This window comes from Ambystoma mexicanum, chromosome 3p (genome assembly GCF_040938575.1).
Source record: "Ambystoma mexicanum isolate Mex_15411 chromosome 3p, UKY_AmexF1_1, whole genome shotgun sequence".
Classification (NCBI taxonomy): domain Eukaryota; kingdom Metazoa; phylum Chordata; class Amphibia; order Caudata; family Ambystomatidae; genus Ambystoma; species Ambystoma mexicanum.
Genome location: NC_090925.1, coordinates 1,247,277,109 through 1,247,297,044, shown reverse-complemented (window position 1 = coordinate 1,247,297,044; position 19,936 = coordinate 1,247,277,109). Strand labels below are relative to the sequence as shown.

Below are 19,936 nucleotides of genomic sequence, written 5' to 3'. Positions count from 1 at the left end.
ATGGGCCACGACCCCGGGGCGCTGGACTCCGCCGCCCAAGTGGCCTACACCTTCTCAGATCTCGAAGGGAGGATCTCAAAAACATTTCTTCTACATGCAACCAGACTTTTTCATTACATTTTCAGCTAGAGTTTACAAGACCCATTACGGATGCCCTGTAGGCGGCATTTGTTTGTTTGTTTGCCCGGGTCACTTACAGATCCCTGCCTGAAAAAGCTTGGGAGCACCACTCCTTCATCGCCTTTCCCAGTTGTGTACTATGTAAGGCCCGGCGGTTTATGGTCTTTCCATCAAAAAGTAACAATCGGAACTAAGATCAATCGAAACAAATCCAATGAAAATAAATTCATCGAAATGCTATCTTTTCAATTGAAAGTAGATATCCATCGAAACCAGTCCATCGAAAATGGTAATATGTTCAAAAGAAAAAGCAAAGAAATAAAAGATGTAAAAGATGTAAACGTAAATGTTACAGTAATATTCAGATCTTTAATTAGGAGGGTCCCCCCCAACAACACCTCAACTCCCAAGGACTTCACCCCCCTAATCACTCTGACACCCAACCCCCACTGTAAATATTTAACCCTTGTCCAGTGCTTAATACGTTTGGTGAGGATAGAAGAAACAAGAGTAAAGCACCCCATGTTATGACGTGAGGTAGAATGACAGTTGCTCCTAACATCATAATATCAATTGTGTGCGGAGTGCTGAGAGAAAGGACCTGATTATTGGAGCAAAGTGAGAAGAGACCGTTATTTCCCACTATTGGTAAGAAATCGTAACAACACCATAAAAATATCGTATGACTGTACAATAATAATACGTTTGCGTTCAAAATAAATTTTGGTTTCTTTGTTTTTACAGCGGAAACGACAGAAAAAATAGAGTTTATTACCTCAAAAACTAGCCTATTTAGGATTTATGTACAACAAAGATAGACAGAACAATGAACGCATATATTGGAAATTTACTGAATATTTCAAAAGTCACTGCAAGGGACGTGCGATCAGTCACATAGGAGAAATTATTCACCAGGTTGATCACAATCATTTGCCAGATAACACAAACATAATGATAAAGAAAACAGTAGATAAAATTTAAAAAAGTGCTAATGAAAACACCACAGAGGCAAGTGGTTCAGTCATAAAACAAGTATGTACCAAACTGCCCTTTAATGTGAAAGCAGAGATGCCCGAAATGAAAACAATTCAGCGTCAAATAAATGAACAGAGACAATAAAAATACAACTTTCCTAAAATACCAAGAGACATTGAAATTCTGTTGCAGTTACAAGTAAAAGAGAAACATGAAAATTTCTTACTATTAAGCAAAGATATAAATGACCAAAAGATACTAATATTCGGAACATCGAGAAACATGGAGGACCTCAATCGAAAATATGGCATGGGGATGCAACTTTTAAAGTATGTCCAAAGCCATTTGGACAGTTCTATAGCGTACACGCAATGGTGGAAGAAACTCTTGTACCGTTAATATACATGCTAATGCCCAGTAAAACAGAGGACATGTACAAAAATATTTTCAGGTTCATTAAAGACAGTATTAATCCAAACTCTCCCTAAATCATGGTACTTGATTTTGAAGTTCAACAAATGAAAGCAATCACAGACACTTTCCAATCATGTCAAATCCAAGGATGTTTCTGTCATTTTTCACAGGAAATATGGTGAAAATTACAAATACTAGGACTGCAATCCATGTACATAAATGGTTTCAACATAATATAAAACTGTTATTCGCACTAGCTTTTGTTCACATTGATCAGGTTGAAAATTATTAAGAGAATTTAACAGACACAGAGTTTTATATTTATTTTTAAATGAACAGTACCTAGAACCTCTATTAGACTATTTCGACAGCACATGGATTGGACAATTGACTAGAAATGGCACAAGAAGGAGACCGAGATTCAACAAAAATGTATGGAACTGTTTCAATGCAGTGAAAGAAGAACATGCCAGAACGAATGACAGAATGGAGGGATAGCACAACAGGCTTAATAAATTGTTTAAAACATCTAGTCCATCACTATGGAACTTTTTATAACAACTGAAAATTGAATAATCAATCCAGGAAATGGTCATTGAACAAACAATTTAGAAAGAAAAACACATCATCAAAAGAAAAAGTACAGGGATTATGAAGAAAGATTAAAATAGTGCATTAGAAATGTCGAAACAATGGACAAAATAACATATCTCAACAGTATAGCCTTCAACATAAAGTGCTAAATGACGTACAAAAACTCACCGAATCCAGTGGTATCCACAAATCCAATAAAAAGGAACCCAATCGTTTAAAGCCAAGAAATAAAACCAATCCAAAACCAATACATCCAATAACATGCGAGAAAAAGTCCCCAAAAAAGTGTTAAAAAAACATAGAATCCATAGGGAAAATTCCAATCCACTGTAAAAAATGAATCCAAAAGAAAAGAAAAACAAAGAGAAAAATTCTCTGTAAAAAAATCCAAGTGCAACAGAAACTATGAGAGGAAAATCCCAAACCACGAACAAGGACTTCCAATTGCAAAAGGGCGAACATGTCGTGTGTGTGATGTAATAAATACCAATTTCACAAAAAATAATGTGTACTTTTAACATGAAAAGTGATCAAACACCTCTATCTAGTGGATAAAAAATATAACAATTATCATAAAAGTTTAAAGGAAAAAAATATTTATTGAGTTTCTTCTATACTATATATAGAGTAATTGAAAAAAACAATTAACTTATTAAAAATTAGTTATGAGTTTAAAAAGAGCATAAAGTGTTCAATAAAAAATCTTTTCAATGAAAGTAATTTTTTTTTTATTTAATGAGTTGAAAAATTGAATTCATGTTGTTTTTCGATTTAGTATGAATTGAAAAATCCATCCAATTTTATTCAATGAAAATGAATTCCGATGGAAAGTATTTTCAATGAATAAAATTTGATGGATATTCATTTGATGAATTAATTTTCGATAGATAGCCTAGATACCAGGCCCGGCCCGGCTGATCACTTCAGCAGAGATTCGAGAAAGTAATGTACTGCCGTGAGGTCAGTAAAGAAATGGGTTTGGCTGCTGTGTTGAACTCAGAGTTTGGAGGGATAATGCATTGAGTATTGTATCCCGCTCTTTTTGCTGCCAGGAAGGACAAGCAGGCTTTCTGGACTGCCAGGGTGAAGTCTGGATAAAAGGACACTATGGTGTTCTCGTATGTGAGGTCCCTGAGTTCCCTCGCTCTTCTGAGGGTGATGTCTCGGTCCTGATAATTCAAGACTCGAGCTATTATCGGGTGGGGGTTTTGGCTTGGTCTCGGAGCTATCTGTGACACCCGCTGCACCCTCTTCACCAGGAATTGGGAGGACAATGGTGGTTTCAGTAGCACGTCTTTTATAAAGTTCTGCATGAAGACCTCCATGTTTCATTGCAAGATAGTCTCCGGGAAACCCACCACTCGAATGTTATTTCTTTGTGACCTCGCCTCTAAATCTTCATTCTTGTCTTTGATCGTCTTCACTTCCCTACGCAGCTCCCGGATTGCCTGTGTCGTTTCATTGCTGGTATCCTCAAGCACGCTCACCCGGAGCTCGACCTCGGAGATCCTGACGCTCTCCTTGTCTAAGTGCTCCTGCTTTCTGTCGACTTTTTACACCATTCCATCCAGTTTTGTGTTAATGGATATGAAGCCTGATCACATTTCCGCCAACACCTGACCCAGCTCCGACATTGGGGTGCTCTCGCTCGGTCCTGCAGTCACCTCGGCCCGGTTCCCCACGGACAGTACAGTAGGAGTCTCTTGGGACGCCATCATCCTGTTACTTTCTTTGTGTAGTCTTTCTTTTTGGGTAAATGGCAAGCGGGCCTGCTGCTTATTTCCTTTTGCCATATAGCTTTTACTAGGTTTTGCTGCTATTGTTCCCCAGCACAGGCCACATGCCGTATGGGGACGCTCCCTGAGTAGCCCGATGTCCTGGAACGGGTCTCTAACTGTAGCCACCGGACCACACCGACCCACACTTGGGTAGAATTAGCCAGGCGATGTACAACTCTGCACTCTTCCACTTGCCCGGGACTTGTATGGACACCTGCATGGCCTCCTCATTCCAGTCGCATTGCCGTCCAGATGGCTGTCATGTGTCCCCAGGGGACACAGTCTCCTGTAGCCACAATCTCTATTCCAAAGATTCAACCTAGCCCGCCTGTCTCCGCCGCTTGTGTTTGCGCTCAGCCCATGTTCTTATTGGAGCTTGGGTTGATAGCAGATGGGACCCCTCTGAGTGGGCCTCGACTTGTAGCCAGAGTTGCGCCCGACTTTGTTGACCCAACCGAATGCTGGGGCCCTGTCCCTCTGCTCAGTACTCTCAATCCTGGCTTGGATTGAAGTACTTGTAGCCAACCGGATTTTGTACAGTCTCTGTGTAACCAGGCCCCTGCATGACCGCGAGAGCTGGGGACTGCTTCCCCTGTCTGTCACTGAGGGGTCGGGGTGTCTTATTTTGTCAGCAGAGATACGCTGGGCACTGCCCCTTATGAAGGTTGTTGGACTGGGCTCCCCACTCCTAGCTGCCCCCCATGGGGCCTCCAGGCACAGCAATGGACCATAAGCTTCCCACGCACTCCGAGCGGAGCGCAACTGCCTCTCCTGATATTCGCAGAGGGGCCGGGCCCAACGCCGATGCAGGTGCTGGTTTTCGTGTTAGATTTTCCCAAGTTCCTCTGGCTCACACGTGCACAGGGTCTAGCTGCAGTGGTAGTCCCTCACTTCTACAGTCACTCGCTGGGGAGGGTGAGGCGAGGAGGACCGCAGACCTCCTGCAACGCTTCTCTCCCTCCTAGGTCTTCGGTGCCCTTTTACGTAGGTGGAAGCCCAATGCGGGAATACCGCAGGCCCCGCATGGCACACCAGTCCCTCCAACACTGGGGAAGCACAGCAGCGGCAGGGCAGTCAAACCTCCACACTCCTGTCTCTTCCCTCTGCTATCAGGTCATACAGTCTCCTCCCTGCAGCCCTGGGTTCAGTTCGAGCACTCCTGAGTCTCTAGGGGGCTGCGAGCCCCGGCCAGCCTCTCTCCCTCCAATGGCTCCCAACCACCACAACGATGATTCCCGCGTCCGGGGCTGACATGATGCTCCGACTGCCGCCGTGGAGCCCCCGCTCGCTGCAGTGGAGGGGTGCCTCTACCCTGGGGGGTCTACCTCTCACTTCTGTTTCCTCATTAGATGCGTGTGATTCAGCCCGCGGTCACTTCAACCAGGCTGTGCACAGGCACTCGTGTGCGGATTGCACCAAGCCGTGCAGTCCAGGGCCCCTCCACCTCAAATTGGTATTTCTGGTGCCCCACTGTTCATAAAACTTGGGTAGTCTGTTGTCTGACCGTTCTACAGATTATCCACTGCTCATGGACTTGCACAGTAACTAATGGGTCATGGAACTTCCTACCCTCAGTCGAGGTCCAACACGGAGCTCACTGAGATGCGGCCATCTTGGCTACAGGCTCTCTAGCGCCCCCCTGTGGTTTGCACTTGAATGTACTACACATAGATACATTACATTTGCATTGATGCTAAGCAACCGAGATAGCAGCAACAGCCACCCCACAAACAGTTTACCCCAACCTCATTATTTTGAGTTTGGAGTATTAAAGGCAAAAAATGCATTTACATTGATATCAGTAAGGGGTCCATGTCCCCTGGAAAGCTACAGTATGGCATGTCTTGTCTTCTTAGTATATTTCCCTAAAACAGCCCACTCCACACACCTGATCAGTACAGATTATTTCTAGCCAGGATAAGTTATTCATAGTAGATATTAGCAGTGATGAATCATAAAGGCTGTCTAGGTGCCCCAGTACAATGATCAGACTTCATGTTTGGTTTGGTAGTGATACCTGGTAACACTGCCACATATATTAGTGATTTCAGTGCAGTACCCTTTAGATAAGCATGAGATTCATACGACAGTCTTAACTTAATAAAACTTATGTTTGCTTTACCCTTGATGCACAGTAGTGTGCATCAGGAGTACAGCAAACTTGATAAGTGTTATTTGTGAATAGACTGCCCAATATTGAATGTACGCCACTCTATCCTATCATGTTTGCTTGATGACAAGTAAAAAATGTCATGCCACATAAAGAAAGTGCCAGTCTGCATATACAGTCTTAATGTGACGTGGACATTTTTCCTTGGCATCAAGGGTAAAACAACCACGTTCATTGCATCATGTGCTGTCATTCGTAACACCCTTGCACTGAAATTCCGTCACATTGTAGGTCATTCCTTCCCCCTTGTGCTGGCATTCCCCCTTGCACTGTCATTCCTACTCCTTGCACTATTTTTCCTCCCTGTTTGTGCTGTTATTCCTCCCTGCTTGTGTCGCCATTCCTCCCCCTTGTGCTGTCATTCTACTCTTGCGTTGTAATTCCTTACCCTTAGACTGCCATTACTCATCCTTGTGCTGTCATTCCTCCTCCTTGCAGTGTCATCATCCCCTTGCACTGTCACCCCCCCCCCCACCACCACTTGCACTGTCATTCCTCATTCCCCAATGGAGTAAACAACTACAAATGCCAAAACTATTTGCTTAGAAAATGCTTGATTTCGGATGGTAGGAGGAAAGGTAAGGGAAAGAGCTGGAAGAAAACATACAACCATGAAGGGTTGTCACAAAACGTACATTATTTCCATTATTTTTCTTTTGGGAGGAAGGAAATAAAGGGAGGGAAAATCCTTAAACAGGAAACAATCAGAAAGGGGTTCACAATTGATAGTAAAATGTCACACTCATTTGGGAGGCACACTGGCTTCCCATCAAAGCCTGAATCGATTTCAAACTCCTTGTCCACACAACACTGCCCCCCCACCTCACCGACCGTATCGCCAGAAAACACAACATGCGCAATCTCCACCCTTCCACCACATCAGCCTTGAACATACCTAGATTCACTAGAAAGAGAGCTGGGGGCCCCTGCTTCACCACCATCGCTCCCACACTCTGGAATGTCCTCCCTCAGCAGATCCAAGACGAACCTGCTTATGCACTCTTCCCTAAGAAAGCAAAAAGGTCATTGTTCAACAAATATCTGTAAATAAGATGGATTGCCCTACCTTCTCTACTATCTATGATGTAACCGTGAAACGCAACTACCATATCCTGCATGACTCACCATTTACCATACTGTGACCTTCGAGCCCAAACATTGTATCTGTAGCACCCTCTTACCTCTGGGTCGGGGTGCTACCGAGATACACAATAAATAAAACTAAACACAAATAAAGGTGTGCATCTGACAGATGTGTCAAAAACATTCCTATCGCGTAGATGTACCACTGAATGGCCGATTATTTACAAACAATTGGTGCTGTCCTGTGCACAGCACCTTTTTTGTGCACATCTTTGCATGATCCCGCACCTCACTGAGAGGCATGTGTGTTTGAGAATCTGCACCAAAAACTCTACTTGGATTGTTAAAAATTGAATATAACTCTAAAAAAAGGAAACACCAATTTCTGTTCCGTACCCTTTTCATAACAGGAAAAGTAAAAGGCGACTCCTTGATTGCTTTCACCCTTGGTCCAACCATCCATGAGCTTCTCCCAGTGTGTGAAATATTCAAGGAGATCACAGTGAGCGTCCTGACAGACGATGGCTGCGAAGAGCTAAAGAAATGGGTCGCGAATGATCCCGGAGCCATAGACTGGAGCTCAGCGGTCAAGATGTTTTGTGAGCACGAGGGCAACGGGTAAGTTAGTATTTTGAAATGATGCTGCTCTGCCCTTTTCTATGCTAAATTCAAAAAAGAGATGATAAGCGCTTCAAAGATAACACTTTTGCTTTTTAGTACAGATTGTACTGCATGTTTGTGCACAAAGGCAACTATTTCCATAGATGTCTACAAGATAATCTTCTTGTGCATATCTCAACTTGAATCCGTGACCTACTGTAAAATGCTTCAGTAATACTCTCATCACTAAATTTTTTGATTTACTGCGGGACATGCTTCAAAATACAGTCAACATTCAACTAGTCAAGGAACTATCACTAACCTATTGAATAAGAGCAACTTCTGCTGTGGTTTAGCAGCTTTAATGCATAACACAAGCCATGTGTGGCTCATGTTATTCTACATTACATAATATGCACAACATCACAGATGACATCATGTATGATGGTACTATTGACTTAGGAAAAAGCAAAATACTCAAGACAATTTGTGTATGAGGAAGCGTGAGGGGGTACTTTGTCTCTACAGTATGGAAGTTTATTTCCTTTTTGGAAAGAGATACAAATACCCAGGGCCATTTTAACAGTTTTTAACAGTTTTTCGAGCCCGTGGCCCAGACTGCATTGGGCCCCCCCTGAAACTCATCCCCTCATCCCATCCCCCCTGTAATTCATGTCAGCCCTGACCCTGAGACCCGAAACCCGAGACCCATGACCCCTCCCAATTCGCAAAATGAAAGGATTACATACCTCGAGTCAAATTCAAAAGATACACGTATAGGCCTTAAATGGAAGAGCTGCTAAGGGCAATTGTGGCAGGAGTGACAGCCAGTGTGAAAGCTTGGCTGGCACAGTTACGAGGTGTACTTTATTAAAGGACTTTGTTACTTTGATGTAAAACAGGCATCCTGTTCACAGGACGAAAACTGCACAAAGCCCTTTGTTGTTTGCTGCATCAGCGACAAGCCAGCAGGGAGGAGCCTCTACCCCTGAAATACTGGCTTCCTGCGTGAAGCAATACAAAGGGCGTCTAAGGGCAGTTAGGGCAGTTGTGGCAGTTGAGGTGGGGGAAACCTCGAAGCTCATAACCCTTTATTCAGGCCCTCATTCCTTGAGCTCCCAGTGGGACGAGTCGCCTATTAGAAGCCGAAAGGAAGACTCGCGACAGCCACAGGTGAGAGCCAGCATGAGTAATCCTTTCCTAAAGGATGTGATTTGGGAAAGTTACATACTCAACGGGGACTGCCGTATTCCCCATTTGAGACTAAAGATGAAACCCAATAACAAGCACCTTGTGGTGCTAGGAAGAAGTAAAAGCATGACTAATATAATCAATAATCCTAAACAAGGTACAAGACAAGTCAAATGTTTCTCCCCAAATAAGAAGACACGGCTCACACGATGGAAAATTCTTTGGTGTCTCAATCTAAGATCACAGGCTTTTTTCCAGTAACCTACGTTGTCATGCCTGAACAGGGAACTCCTGCAAGTTCGATAACGGCGCAGACATTTGGCTTAAGCAACCAAGCGGAAGATGAACATCACTCACCAGCCATTGATGATAATTTGTTATTGAATTTGTGTCTTACTCTTCAAAGAGATTCAATGAGAGAAAGGGTTCCACCCGTACGGTACGCACACCAGAAGACTAAGATAATGCCATTGGTACAAGGTTATTGGCCTCACCTGATTTGTCGAGACTTAGAGAAAACTCGGAAGTAAGCAAGTTTATGAACAGTGATACAGAGGTAAATATACAATTGAGCCTCATAGACAGCATAGAAGGCGCTGTTGCAGCCTCGGTAGATGAAGTACTTACATCATGTTCATCTATGGCCAAAGAACAGGGGGATCTTAAGCAAATATTAGAAAGCGTGGTTGATATTATCCTGGCCCAAATTGAAGAAAAAGGAGTAAGAAATATGAGGACTTCCTCTTGGGACTGTCACTCGATTGCATCATCTACACCTTGCCCTCTACCCAGACAGAGGCACGAGATCAATGAGGAAGTGGCGACGGAAATCTCTGAGGTTGATAGAGAGTGATTAATTAATCAGATCACAATAGCAGAAATATCAGATAATACTGTAGGCTCACACCAAGAAGAAGCACGAACACTGGTGGCATCACCTTGGCAGGAGAGAAAGGCCAGAAATAGGGAGATGTTCCCCAGCATGATAACAAATGGTAAAAGAAAAAAGGGAAGAGGCAAAAGACTCCCACCAAGAGCTGGATCTAAGGTTAAATCAGAAGAATCAAACACCGTGGAAGACGAGGAAGGAGCTACTAAGTTAGATGACAAAAGCAAACAAAATCACCATTCTATTTTACCTGGAAAGTATAAACACACTAAGATCAGCAATTCCTTCAACTAGGGCATTACACCCTCCCTGGAGAAGTGGCACATTAGACAAATGGGTGCAACCTAAGGAAGATAATAAGATTGCAACATCATTGTGAAGTGAAATGGATATCACTCAAGGGCCGGAGCGAACATCCATCCCCCCTGAGAGCAGGCGACCAGTTGGACCTATAAGATTAAAAGCAACGGCCACATCGCAGCAGACTCTCCAAGAAAATATCCACCTGGAAAAGGAGTGTGCAGCTCAACTGGTGGGAAAGTGGGTGAAATATAGGGAAATCAAACCAACTGTATTAAGTCCTTTTCTTAATAGGAGTTTCCTATTAAATTTGATGAAGCTCATAAGAGCTTTGAACTCCCTGAGGTTGACTGTACAGAAAATTGGGCACTAGCTGAATTTGTGTCCCCTCTGGTAGTTAAGACATGTGTGTGAATTGTGAGCTCATCCAAAGAACGGGACTTAATTTGATTATAAGCTGCAAACATTATTTGGAATCCAGTGCTACAGGTTTCGGTCGTTTTGACCGAAAAAAAATGGTCGAAAGGACCAAATGTTCGAAAAATGATACCACCAAAGGATCGAACACCAACTGTTCGATCCTTTGGTGGTAGAATTGGAGAAAAAAACCGGGGCTGCGGGGTTGTCCCCCGCATTCCCCCGCTCACTATACTTTATGGTATAGCGAGCAAGGGCTGCGGGACACCCCCGCAGCCTTCTGTTAAAAAAAAACGAGAAGAAAAGGACCCTGCAGCGCCAGTTCCCCTTCACAGAAGTGAAAGGGAACCGGCGCTGCAGGAACCAGCGTGAAGATGAAGGTAAGTGGGGTTTGTGTATGTTGGGGGTGTGGGTGGGGGTGTGCTGGGGGTGTGGGTGGGGGGTGTTGTGTGTGTGTGTGTGGGTATGTGTGTGTGAGTTTTTGCAAATTATCGCGGCTGTAATGTCCGAAAACAAAGTGTTCGAACTTTTGGTTATTCGAACACTTTGGTTTCGGTCATTTCAGCATCGATAATTTTGGCTTCGGCCAAATCACTGGGATTCGTGCTACAGAGATCAAACAACCCAAAGTAAGAACCAATTTTGAGACTCAACGAGGCCATGATACAGAATGCTCTAGCCTACTATCTTGTATTGCAACCTTACCACTACCGAGAAAGAGGGTGGATCAAGTTGAACGTTGGATACCATAGCCATTAGGCGAAGAAACCGGTGATATGTTCCTGATAGAAAATGTTACTTCCTCTCATGAAACACGCAGGGTTTTCACCCTTTTTTACGTAATGAATTGGGGCTCAAGGAACCTGTGGATAAAGGAATTGTTGCATCCCAAGACACTTTTTCTACTCAAGTGTTTATGATCAACAGACATAACATTATACACCACATGGCCATACCATCAGAAGGAGGTCGACTGGTAGCAGGACTTTGGATTGGGGTTAAGACCTTCCTTAATTGTTTTGTGATGGGAAAACCTTGTGTATTTGTATTGAGTGCCATGGTAGAAGGCATGCCCCACCCCTAGATAAGATGTTGATAATTAACATTTACGACCCTCCCCAGGTACGACTAAAGCTAGGATTATTCAAAGTAAGGTTAAAGCCCTATTAAATACCTGGAATACCCTTTACAAAAGTAAAATCATACTAATAATGGGAGACTTTGGTGACCGTGACTTAGTAGAACAAGCCAGCGAGTTTGAGGAGACAAACAGGACCTTGCATGTTGTAAGAGGATTCAATTCAGCACTACAGCCAAGTTAACGCCTAGTCTAGAATACTGAATGAAAACCCTTATTGATATATCTTTAGGTCCAGTTCATGCATTCTGGATGACTACCCTTGTATAACACCCCTCTCTTGGAATCCCCCTGACCCCACTGAGCCAAGAAGTAATTCTGTTTTGCAAGTTTAAAAGGTTTATTTGATAAATTAAAATATATATCACACTTTTTAATAAATTAATAATTGAATATCACACTTAATCTGATATGGTAAATATTAACAACGGAGAATCTGGCACTAGCACACTTCTTTAATCACTAATGAGTTGACATGAAATGGATAAGGTAGCACACTGGTAAATAGGAACAAAAGTATAATGTGGTAGAGGATGCTTTATGTAGGCTCAGGTGGATGCAATATTCAATGAATGCAGTACAGAAAATACGCAATATGATTTCAACCAAACAATGTAATCACTTTTCTCTGGCTACTCCCCTCCCCCCCTTGATGCAAGGCAAGGAAATGGAAGGAAAACACACAGTTCTCAGAAATGCAATCAACTGTAATTCAGTTCAATCCAGCAAGCTTAAACAGAAGTTTGAAAACACAGGCAAATGCTTTGATAGGTGCTAGCAATGAATGAGAAATATGCTGGAAACGCTCTTAATTCCCTTTTAGAGGTTCAGGATGAGTGGTATCTAGTTAATATTAGTCCAGGCTCACACTAGCAATGATGCAGGGATAGTTAGCAGGTTAAACGAATTTCTGGCAAATGAAATCAGGCAGCAGCAGTTTTTTTACATGTGAAGAAATTGCAAATCGCGGCAAAATTCGCGGATGCGCCGAGCGCTATTACAAAGGAACCGCAAGGACTATCTCTACCGTTTTGGGGTCCTAGGAAAGCCTGGGATCTCAGCTTCCAAATGAAAGTTATTGCAAGTCTCTAGCCCAAACGGTTGCGGAGATATGAGTAATTTAGTAAAGGTCGTTTTTGGTTTTGTAAATTTTAAACGCACACTTTTTCAAAATGACAAATTTTACTAGAAATGACAGGTGACAGATAGGAGGCAGTTCTACTTAGGTTAAATAGATTGAATTAGATGAATTTAAACTAAGAGATGTGTTCTGAGTTTTGCTAAGTACTCACAAGAGATTTTGAACAGGAAAGCGACTTGGTCACGATCTTCAGTCTGGTCAGGTCTTTCCGGATTCTGCTCACAGCGCCTGGTCTGGTCTCGGCTAGGCACAGCACTGCTTTCTCTCTGGTCTGGTCTCTGCTAGGCACAGCACTGCTTTCTCTCTGGTCTGGTCTCTGCTAGGCACAGCACTGCTTTCTCTCTGGTCTGGTCTCTGCTCTGGATAGATTGAAGTCTCTAGTTTGGCTTTCTGGAGTTTGATGGAGGTAAGTATGGATTTTTCCGGCAGAGCGTCCTGCTGCAGATGGATTTGGAAAGTCCCTATCTGTCCTGTCTGTCTGCTTTTATGTGTTTAGAATGTGGGTGTGTTCTAGCATCACTAGACTTGCCCCTCTCATTCGTCATTGGTCAGGCTTCCATTCCTCCGCTTGATTGGCAAACTGAACTGTGAGTCAGATTGATGTCATTTTATGATCTCTTGAAACAACCTCCCTTATCATCTGTGCACCCAAATATATATATGATCAAAATCCATACTTCAGAGTTACACAGTTGTTTGAAATTACATATACATGGTGTGGCTGAATTTAGCCATGTCTATGTCCAAATCTGCTCATTCTCGGAGCTTGCATTCAAAGAGTGTACATAATTGACTTTTTAACTGCTTTTTCAATTTCCGACATGGACCCAACTTTACATACATGTGTGCAGGGGGTAGGGACATTAACTGATGAAGTTTCAGATTTTTAACATGCACACATTTAGAGTAATATCCACTTTTCCGCTAAAACCCCCCTGAACATACCACCGGTTCCTACCACGTCTTAAACTGTGGGCAGAAAAATCACAAGAATTATGGTATCATTTATAAAATTTTCACATGTCCGCACTATGAATTATCCCCCTTTTTATAAAACCATATCCTTGCTGCAGGGGTGTGTCTTTTCAGGTCACATGGTACAGAAACCAGTCTTTCCAGTTTCTGCCAAGCCAGCTTGCTTCTCACAGGCAGTGCCCCTCCCAGCTTCTCCAGGAGGAAGCCACTTTTTACGACGTCTGTAATAAAAACCTTTGCCTGAGTGGAGAGGGCTTTGTTCACTCTCTGGCAGAGCACAGGAAATTCAATTATCAGATAGATGGCATATCCTTAGTGTGGGCAGCAAAAGGAACATTGGCCTGGGAACATAGTTGTGACTCAAGTTTCACTCCTGATGGGATCCGTTGCTAGGCAAAATCAAGTTCCTTAAGCCAGACCTTCAGCTAACTTTTTGTTGCTTTTAAAATAACTTGTAATTTTACACATGCAGCTAGAATGCTGATTCTAAGTGCAAAACTATGACATTTCAACAGTTACAAAGGCATGTGACACCAAACATAGGTCACTCATTTAATTTAACATTTTCGATTTTGGTGGTTTTAAATCCAGTTGCAGTTAGGCTTAAGCTGCTGACTCCATAGCATTTTTGTTATAAGCATTGTTTTTGGGCTCTTCATTTCCCAGATTTTGTAGGCACACAAAACTCCATTCTGCCAAATGTCTGCTGGTGTTCAGTGAATATTTTGCACATGTTGCAAGGTTTGAAATAGGCATTTTGCTTGCCTTCAGAAAAACACACAGTGGGTTTTAAAACGCCGGCTTTTGGATAGTGGTGAGTACTGGTACTGCACCCATTTTTGGGATTTTCTTGGATTAATGCATTCTAAACAGGAATGGTTCTTACATGGTAGTAAATCCTTGCTTAACATTGTTTTGATGGGGCTCCTTACAGTAAGATGGTTATGTGGAACCCCACAAAAAGGGTTGAATCTTTAAAGTGGTCCAATGAGTCACGATTTCAGCAACTTTTTGACATCAGTAAAAGTGGATTTTGTTAACAAAGACCTTTCTTTACCCTGGTGGGTGGCAAGTTAGGTAACCATTTTGGTGTGCGCACAACTGCGCAGCTTTCCTGGATTTCGGCGCACATGTGGGTTTTCCGCCATCTTGAATTTCCTAAGCCCACAGCACCAAATGTTGTAGCAGGGTAGCTTAAACGTGGGTCAGGACACCCTACAAGCCCCCCCACGTGACTGCACTTTGAGTTTGGGTCGATGGGGAGTCGCGTGCCCAAGGGTTTTGACCCACGCCCCGGTCTGTCCGCATAATCTTCTTCCTCTTCTGTAGATGGCACAGTTCAGCATCTTCTTCTCCATCCGGTCAGATCGATCAGTTCTCCTCGCCGGTCCTGATGGGAAGATTGGGCGGTACCCCAGGCCCGTTGTGTCTTTGCTCCCGGTCTCCGGATCGTCCTTCTTGGTCATCCTTCATGGTTTCATCTCTCCTAGGATGATAAAGGAAGAGCGGCAATATCTACTCATAGACGATTTTTTTTTCCACCACTGTTGAGATAGTGGGGCAGCATATGCATTTCATCGTAACGAAATATTACATTCTTATTTTGAAAAAAAAAAAAACAGCATCACTAGAGACAGTTTCATGTAAATCACAATATTTTAGAGACTAGATGTGGTAGGTTTTATGATTGGAACTGAATTAGTCTGATACAGTACCCGCTAGGATTCCAGAGGATTCCTCCAGTTGTTGCAGAGTGTGCCTGGGATGGCAACATTTCAACTGGTTTATGTGGACCCACTTGTCTTCCCCCTCTGCCGAACCACCTTTGGGGATGCGGATCTTGTAGGCCACAGGGGAGATCTTATCGACGATCTCAAAGGGTCCCTTCCATGTAGGCAAAAATTTGCGCTGCTTGGCCTGGTTCCTTTGGAAGTTGTATAGATAGACCCGGTCTCCCACCTGATATTCCTTCCTGGAAGTTTTCAGGTCATAATGGGTCTTCATGCTATCAGTCGATCTTTCTAGATTCCGCTGAGCATAAGCAAAAGCATGTTGGAGGTGTTTCCTTAAATTCTCTACATACTCATGAGTAGTGGAGGCATTTATCAGTGTCTGCTCTTGGGTCCTGTAGAGCAAATGCTGCGGAAGCACCATCTTGCGCCCAGTCATCAACTCAAATGGTGACATTTTGGTTGCAGATGAAGGGGTAGATCTGATGGCCATTAGGACCAGAGGTAATCGGATATCCCAACTTGGCCCAGAATCTGCCACAAACTTCTTTAATATGCTCACAATTGTCCGGTTATATCTCTCTACTGCCCCAGAAGAAGCTGGTCTATAAGCAATATGCAGCTTTCTCTTGACCCCCAGTATCTCCCACATTTTTGTCATTACTTCACTGGTGAAGTGGCTACCTCTGTCTGACTCAATCCTTTGAGGTAGACCAAAACGGGAAAAGATGTGGTTAATCATCAAGGCAGCTGCAGTTTCTGCCTTGCAATTTGGGGCTGGGAGACATTCCACCCACTTGGTAAACAAGCATGTGACGGTCAACATGTACTTATTCCCCCTAGCCGAGCGAATCACAGGGCCTACAAAGTCGATTTGTAAATCTGACCATGGCAGTGTCATTCCCCTCTTTTGTAAAGGCGCCCGGTGTGTGAGGGATGTCGGCTGAAATTGTGCACACACAAGACAACCCTTCAAATATTGGTTGAGGTCCTGGCCCATGTGTGGCCAGTATGCAACCTCTCTTAAGATTTCCAATGTTGTGTGAAACCCCCTATGACCGGCGGTGGCCGCATCATGGGCGTGACTTAACATCAGGCTTCGGAATGAGGTAGGAACCACCCACTGATCGTGGCCAGCTTTGGATTTCCTTACCAACAAACCGTCTTGGATCCGGAACATTTTTGGACATTTCATCAACACTCTTAGGTCCTCTTTCCCAATGTAATCGGTATCCGTCAGGGGAAAGTTCTCAGGGTCCTCAAGGTGCTGGTAAAATTTACCAACAATTGGATCCCCCTTCTGAGCAGTAATCAAATCAGCATCAGGGGTCTCCTTACTCCATTGTGCAATTGGAAGGTCGTTGTGAGCATTTGTCTGGGACCTAGTGATTGCAGTGACCTGGATTTCCCCCAACAGGGACTCAATCTCAATTAGATCCCCTTGGATGGCCCCGGTTTTGGCCAGCTGATCAGCTAAGTCATTTCCAGTTTTGTCTGGTCCCTCTACTTTGGAATGACCCTTGATCTTTTTCCAGTAGATGGTCATCCCATTCGATGTGACCAGATCATCAATGTTTTGGATCAACTTCCCATGTTTCAAGGGTTTGTTGTTAGCACATAACATGCCTCTGGTTTTCCAATTAACCAGGTGCTCCACGAACCCGTTCCGTACATAATCCGAATCTGTGATTATGACCAGTTCGTGGAGTTGATGCTGGACAGCAGTGAGGATGGCCTGATGCACAGCCATCAATTCTGCCACCTGACTACTTCGGGGACCAATTTTGTATCCAGCGGAGGGTTCTGGGGACTCATTCACCCATGCATTCCCTACGCCGGCCACCAGTTCTTTCTCCCCGTTGTTGTCGACATGGTAAGAGCATCCATCCACATACACAGTGGGCATTCCCTCACACTTGTCTTCTTCAAAGACTTTGTGGGGGGAATTAAGGTATGCCTCCATATTGTCCTTTATTTTTAGACTTTCGTCCTCGAGACAGTTTTCTCTGGCACAATCATGCAAGTCAGCCAGACCTTGCGCGAGGGGACTCTTCTTGTTTTGGCCATATCTGACCTCCACAGGAAAGCCTTGCATTGACAGAATCCAGGAAGTAATTCGGGAATTACTCACATTTCCGGCCCGGATTCTGTCACTTTGGAGATATTGCAGAGGCTGGTGTGGAGTCTCCACTATGATGTGTTCCCCATGGATAAACGGGCGGTAATTCTTCAATGCCCACACCGTTGCCAGGAGTGCCTTCTCACAATCGTTGAATTTTTCCTCCACAGAGGATAAAGTTTTGCTCGCATAGGAGATTACTTTATTGACCTTGTCATGCTTTTGATATAATACTGCCGTCAAGCACGTATTAGAGAACCCCGTCTCCAGGAAGAACTCCTTGTTTCTGACAGGGTAAGCTAGGCAAGGCGCTTGTGAGAGGCTTCTTTTGAGTTGTTTTACTGCCTCGGCTTGTTCTGGACCCCATTCCCACTTGACCCCCCCCTTCAGGAGATGAATCAGGGGTCTGGTGATCTCTGCGTAGCCCTCAATGAACTTTCTGCTGTAATTAGTCAGTCCAAGGAGGCTCCTTAGTTCCCGCAGAGTTGTGGGGTCTTTCAGTTTCTGAAGTGCTTCCACTTTCTTTTCCTGGGGACAGAGACCCTGAGGAGTAATCTCATGCCCCAAGAAATTAACACGGGTTCTACACCACTGTGCTTTCTGAAAGGAAAGTTTTGCTCCGGCGGCCCTCAACTGTGTCAGAACATAACGGATCTCTGCTATGTGTTCCTCCACAGATGAACTTTTGATGAGGACATCGTCTACATAAGCCAGGTTACCCCTCGTACCCAGGTCGGGCATGGCCTTATGTAGGAAAATATTGAACTCATTACCGGAGTTAAGGTATCCGAAGGGAGTCCGGGTCCATGTGTACTGCTGGCCCCCAAAGGTAAAAGCCAGCTTGTATTGGTCCTCCCTACTGACAGGCACGGTCCAGTATCCATTGGTCAGGTCTATTGCAGTGAATACCTGTGACCCCTGAATCTGGGCCAGCCCTTGGTCAATGTAGGGAAGAGGCCATCGGGAAGTGTGGACCCGTTTGTTGAGCTCCCTGAGGTCAGCGCAGAGTCTCCACTGGCCGTTTGGCTTCAATATTCCCAGCACCGGATTATTGAAGGTGCTGTGGACTGGACGGATTATTCCCCGGGACTCAAGGTTCTTAATTATTTCAGTAAGGGACTCCATTGATGCGAGAGGCAAGCGATATTGCTTCACAAACACTGGAGTCATGCCAGGGTCCGTGGGGATTGTTGTGGTGTGGATGTCGGTGCGACCACAGTCATATGAGTCTACCGCAAAGAGATCTTGGAAATCCAAGAAAACTTGTTTCAACTTTTGCTTTTGTTCCAGAGTCACACAGGCATCAGCTAGGTTGACTCTCTCTTCCACCATCTGCCTGAAGCCTGGAAAGACTTCTGGTTTGGCTATCTCCGCGGCCTCCTCCAGCTGGGTGGAGAAGTCCCTGGTCAGAGTCCTGATTTGGACCGGAGGCTTCAGGTGGGAAAGGCAGCCCTCATGGACCTGGAAAATCACCTCATCCCTCCTGAAGTCACAGGTCACATCTTCCTTACCATAGGGGCAGGAAGTGTACACCAGGAAGTTCCCCCCATGCCGGGTAAAAATCCTGTCTGGTGTTGCGTTGTCATCACTGTCACTGTCAAAACAGTCCTTGGGGATGGGTCCTAACAGTTCATTTACAAGATCAATGGAGAAATGTCGGTCATCAACCGCCATTCCAATAATGGTGCCTGCGGCTAGAGTAATACTCTTTAAGTCGCTGTTATCCACCTCTATTAGAATGGGGTCATGTTCTATGTTGACTAATGGAGTCGGGTTTACCCCCAACCCTTGCTGTTGGAGAGAAGCATTTAGATGTATGTAAGCATCAGGGTTTTTCAACTCTTGTCCCCTTTTAACTTTCACTTCCAGGGAGAATTGTCGGGTCCTTTCTGGGATGGTGACTTCCTCTTTAACCTGAATTTCAACTGCATAAGGTAGCAATTGAGCTGACCTAAATGCTTTTTCTGGATCATCAAAGCCCATGGGATTATCCGCTAATCGGGACCAAGCTTTGAAGTTTATTAGGTCCAAACTAATGGCAAAGCGATTGAGAATGTCACTGCCTAAGTAAAAGGCGGCAGGGACGTCTCGCACGACCCAACAATTGTGGACTATGCTCTTGTTGCCAATGGAGATTTTGAGCATACACCTGCTTGGCAGGAGATGTTTGGAATTAGGTGCTTCCAGGTCCATTTCCCATTTGTCTATCAGTTTGAAGGTGGGAATGGCTGGATCTTTTGGGAGTTGGCGGAACATGGCTTCGCTGATGAAGCTCTTACCGTTGTTCACACACACTCGAGCG

General features: G+C 44.3%; 1 protein-coding gene across 1 annotated transcript in view; it reads left to right on the top strand.

Moving 5' to 3' along the window:
• The window catches only part of LOC138581409 (nicotinamide N-methyltransferase-like), a 228,170-nt gene that overhangs the window by 193,858 nt on the left and 14,376 nt on the right, over nt 1-19,936 (top strand). Inside the window, exon 2 of the mRNA XM_069652725.1 lies at nt 7,545-7,752. Coding sequence (XP_069508826.1) covers nt 7,545-7,752 — 208 coding nt within the window. The remainder of the gene's footprint in view (nt 1-7,544; nt 7,753-19,936) is intronic.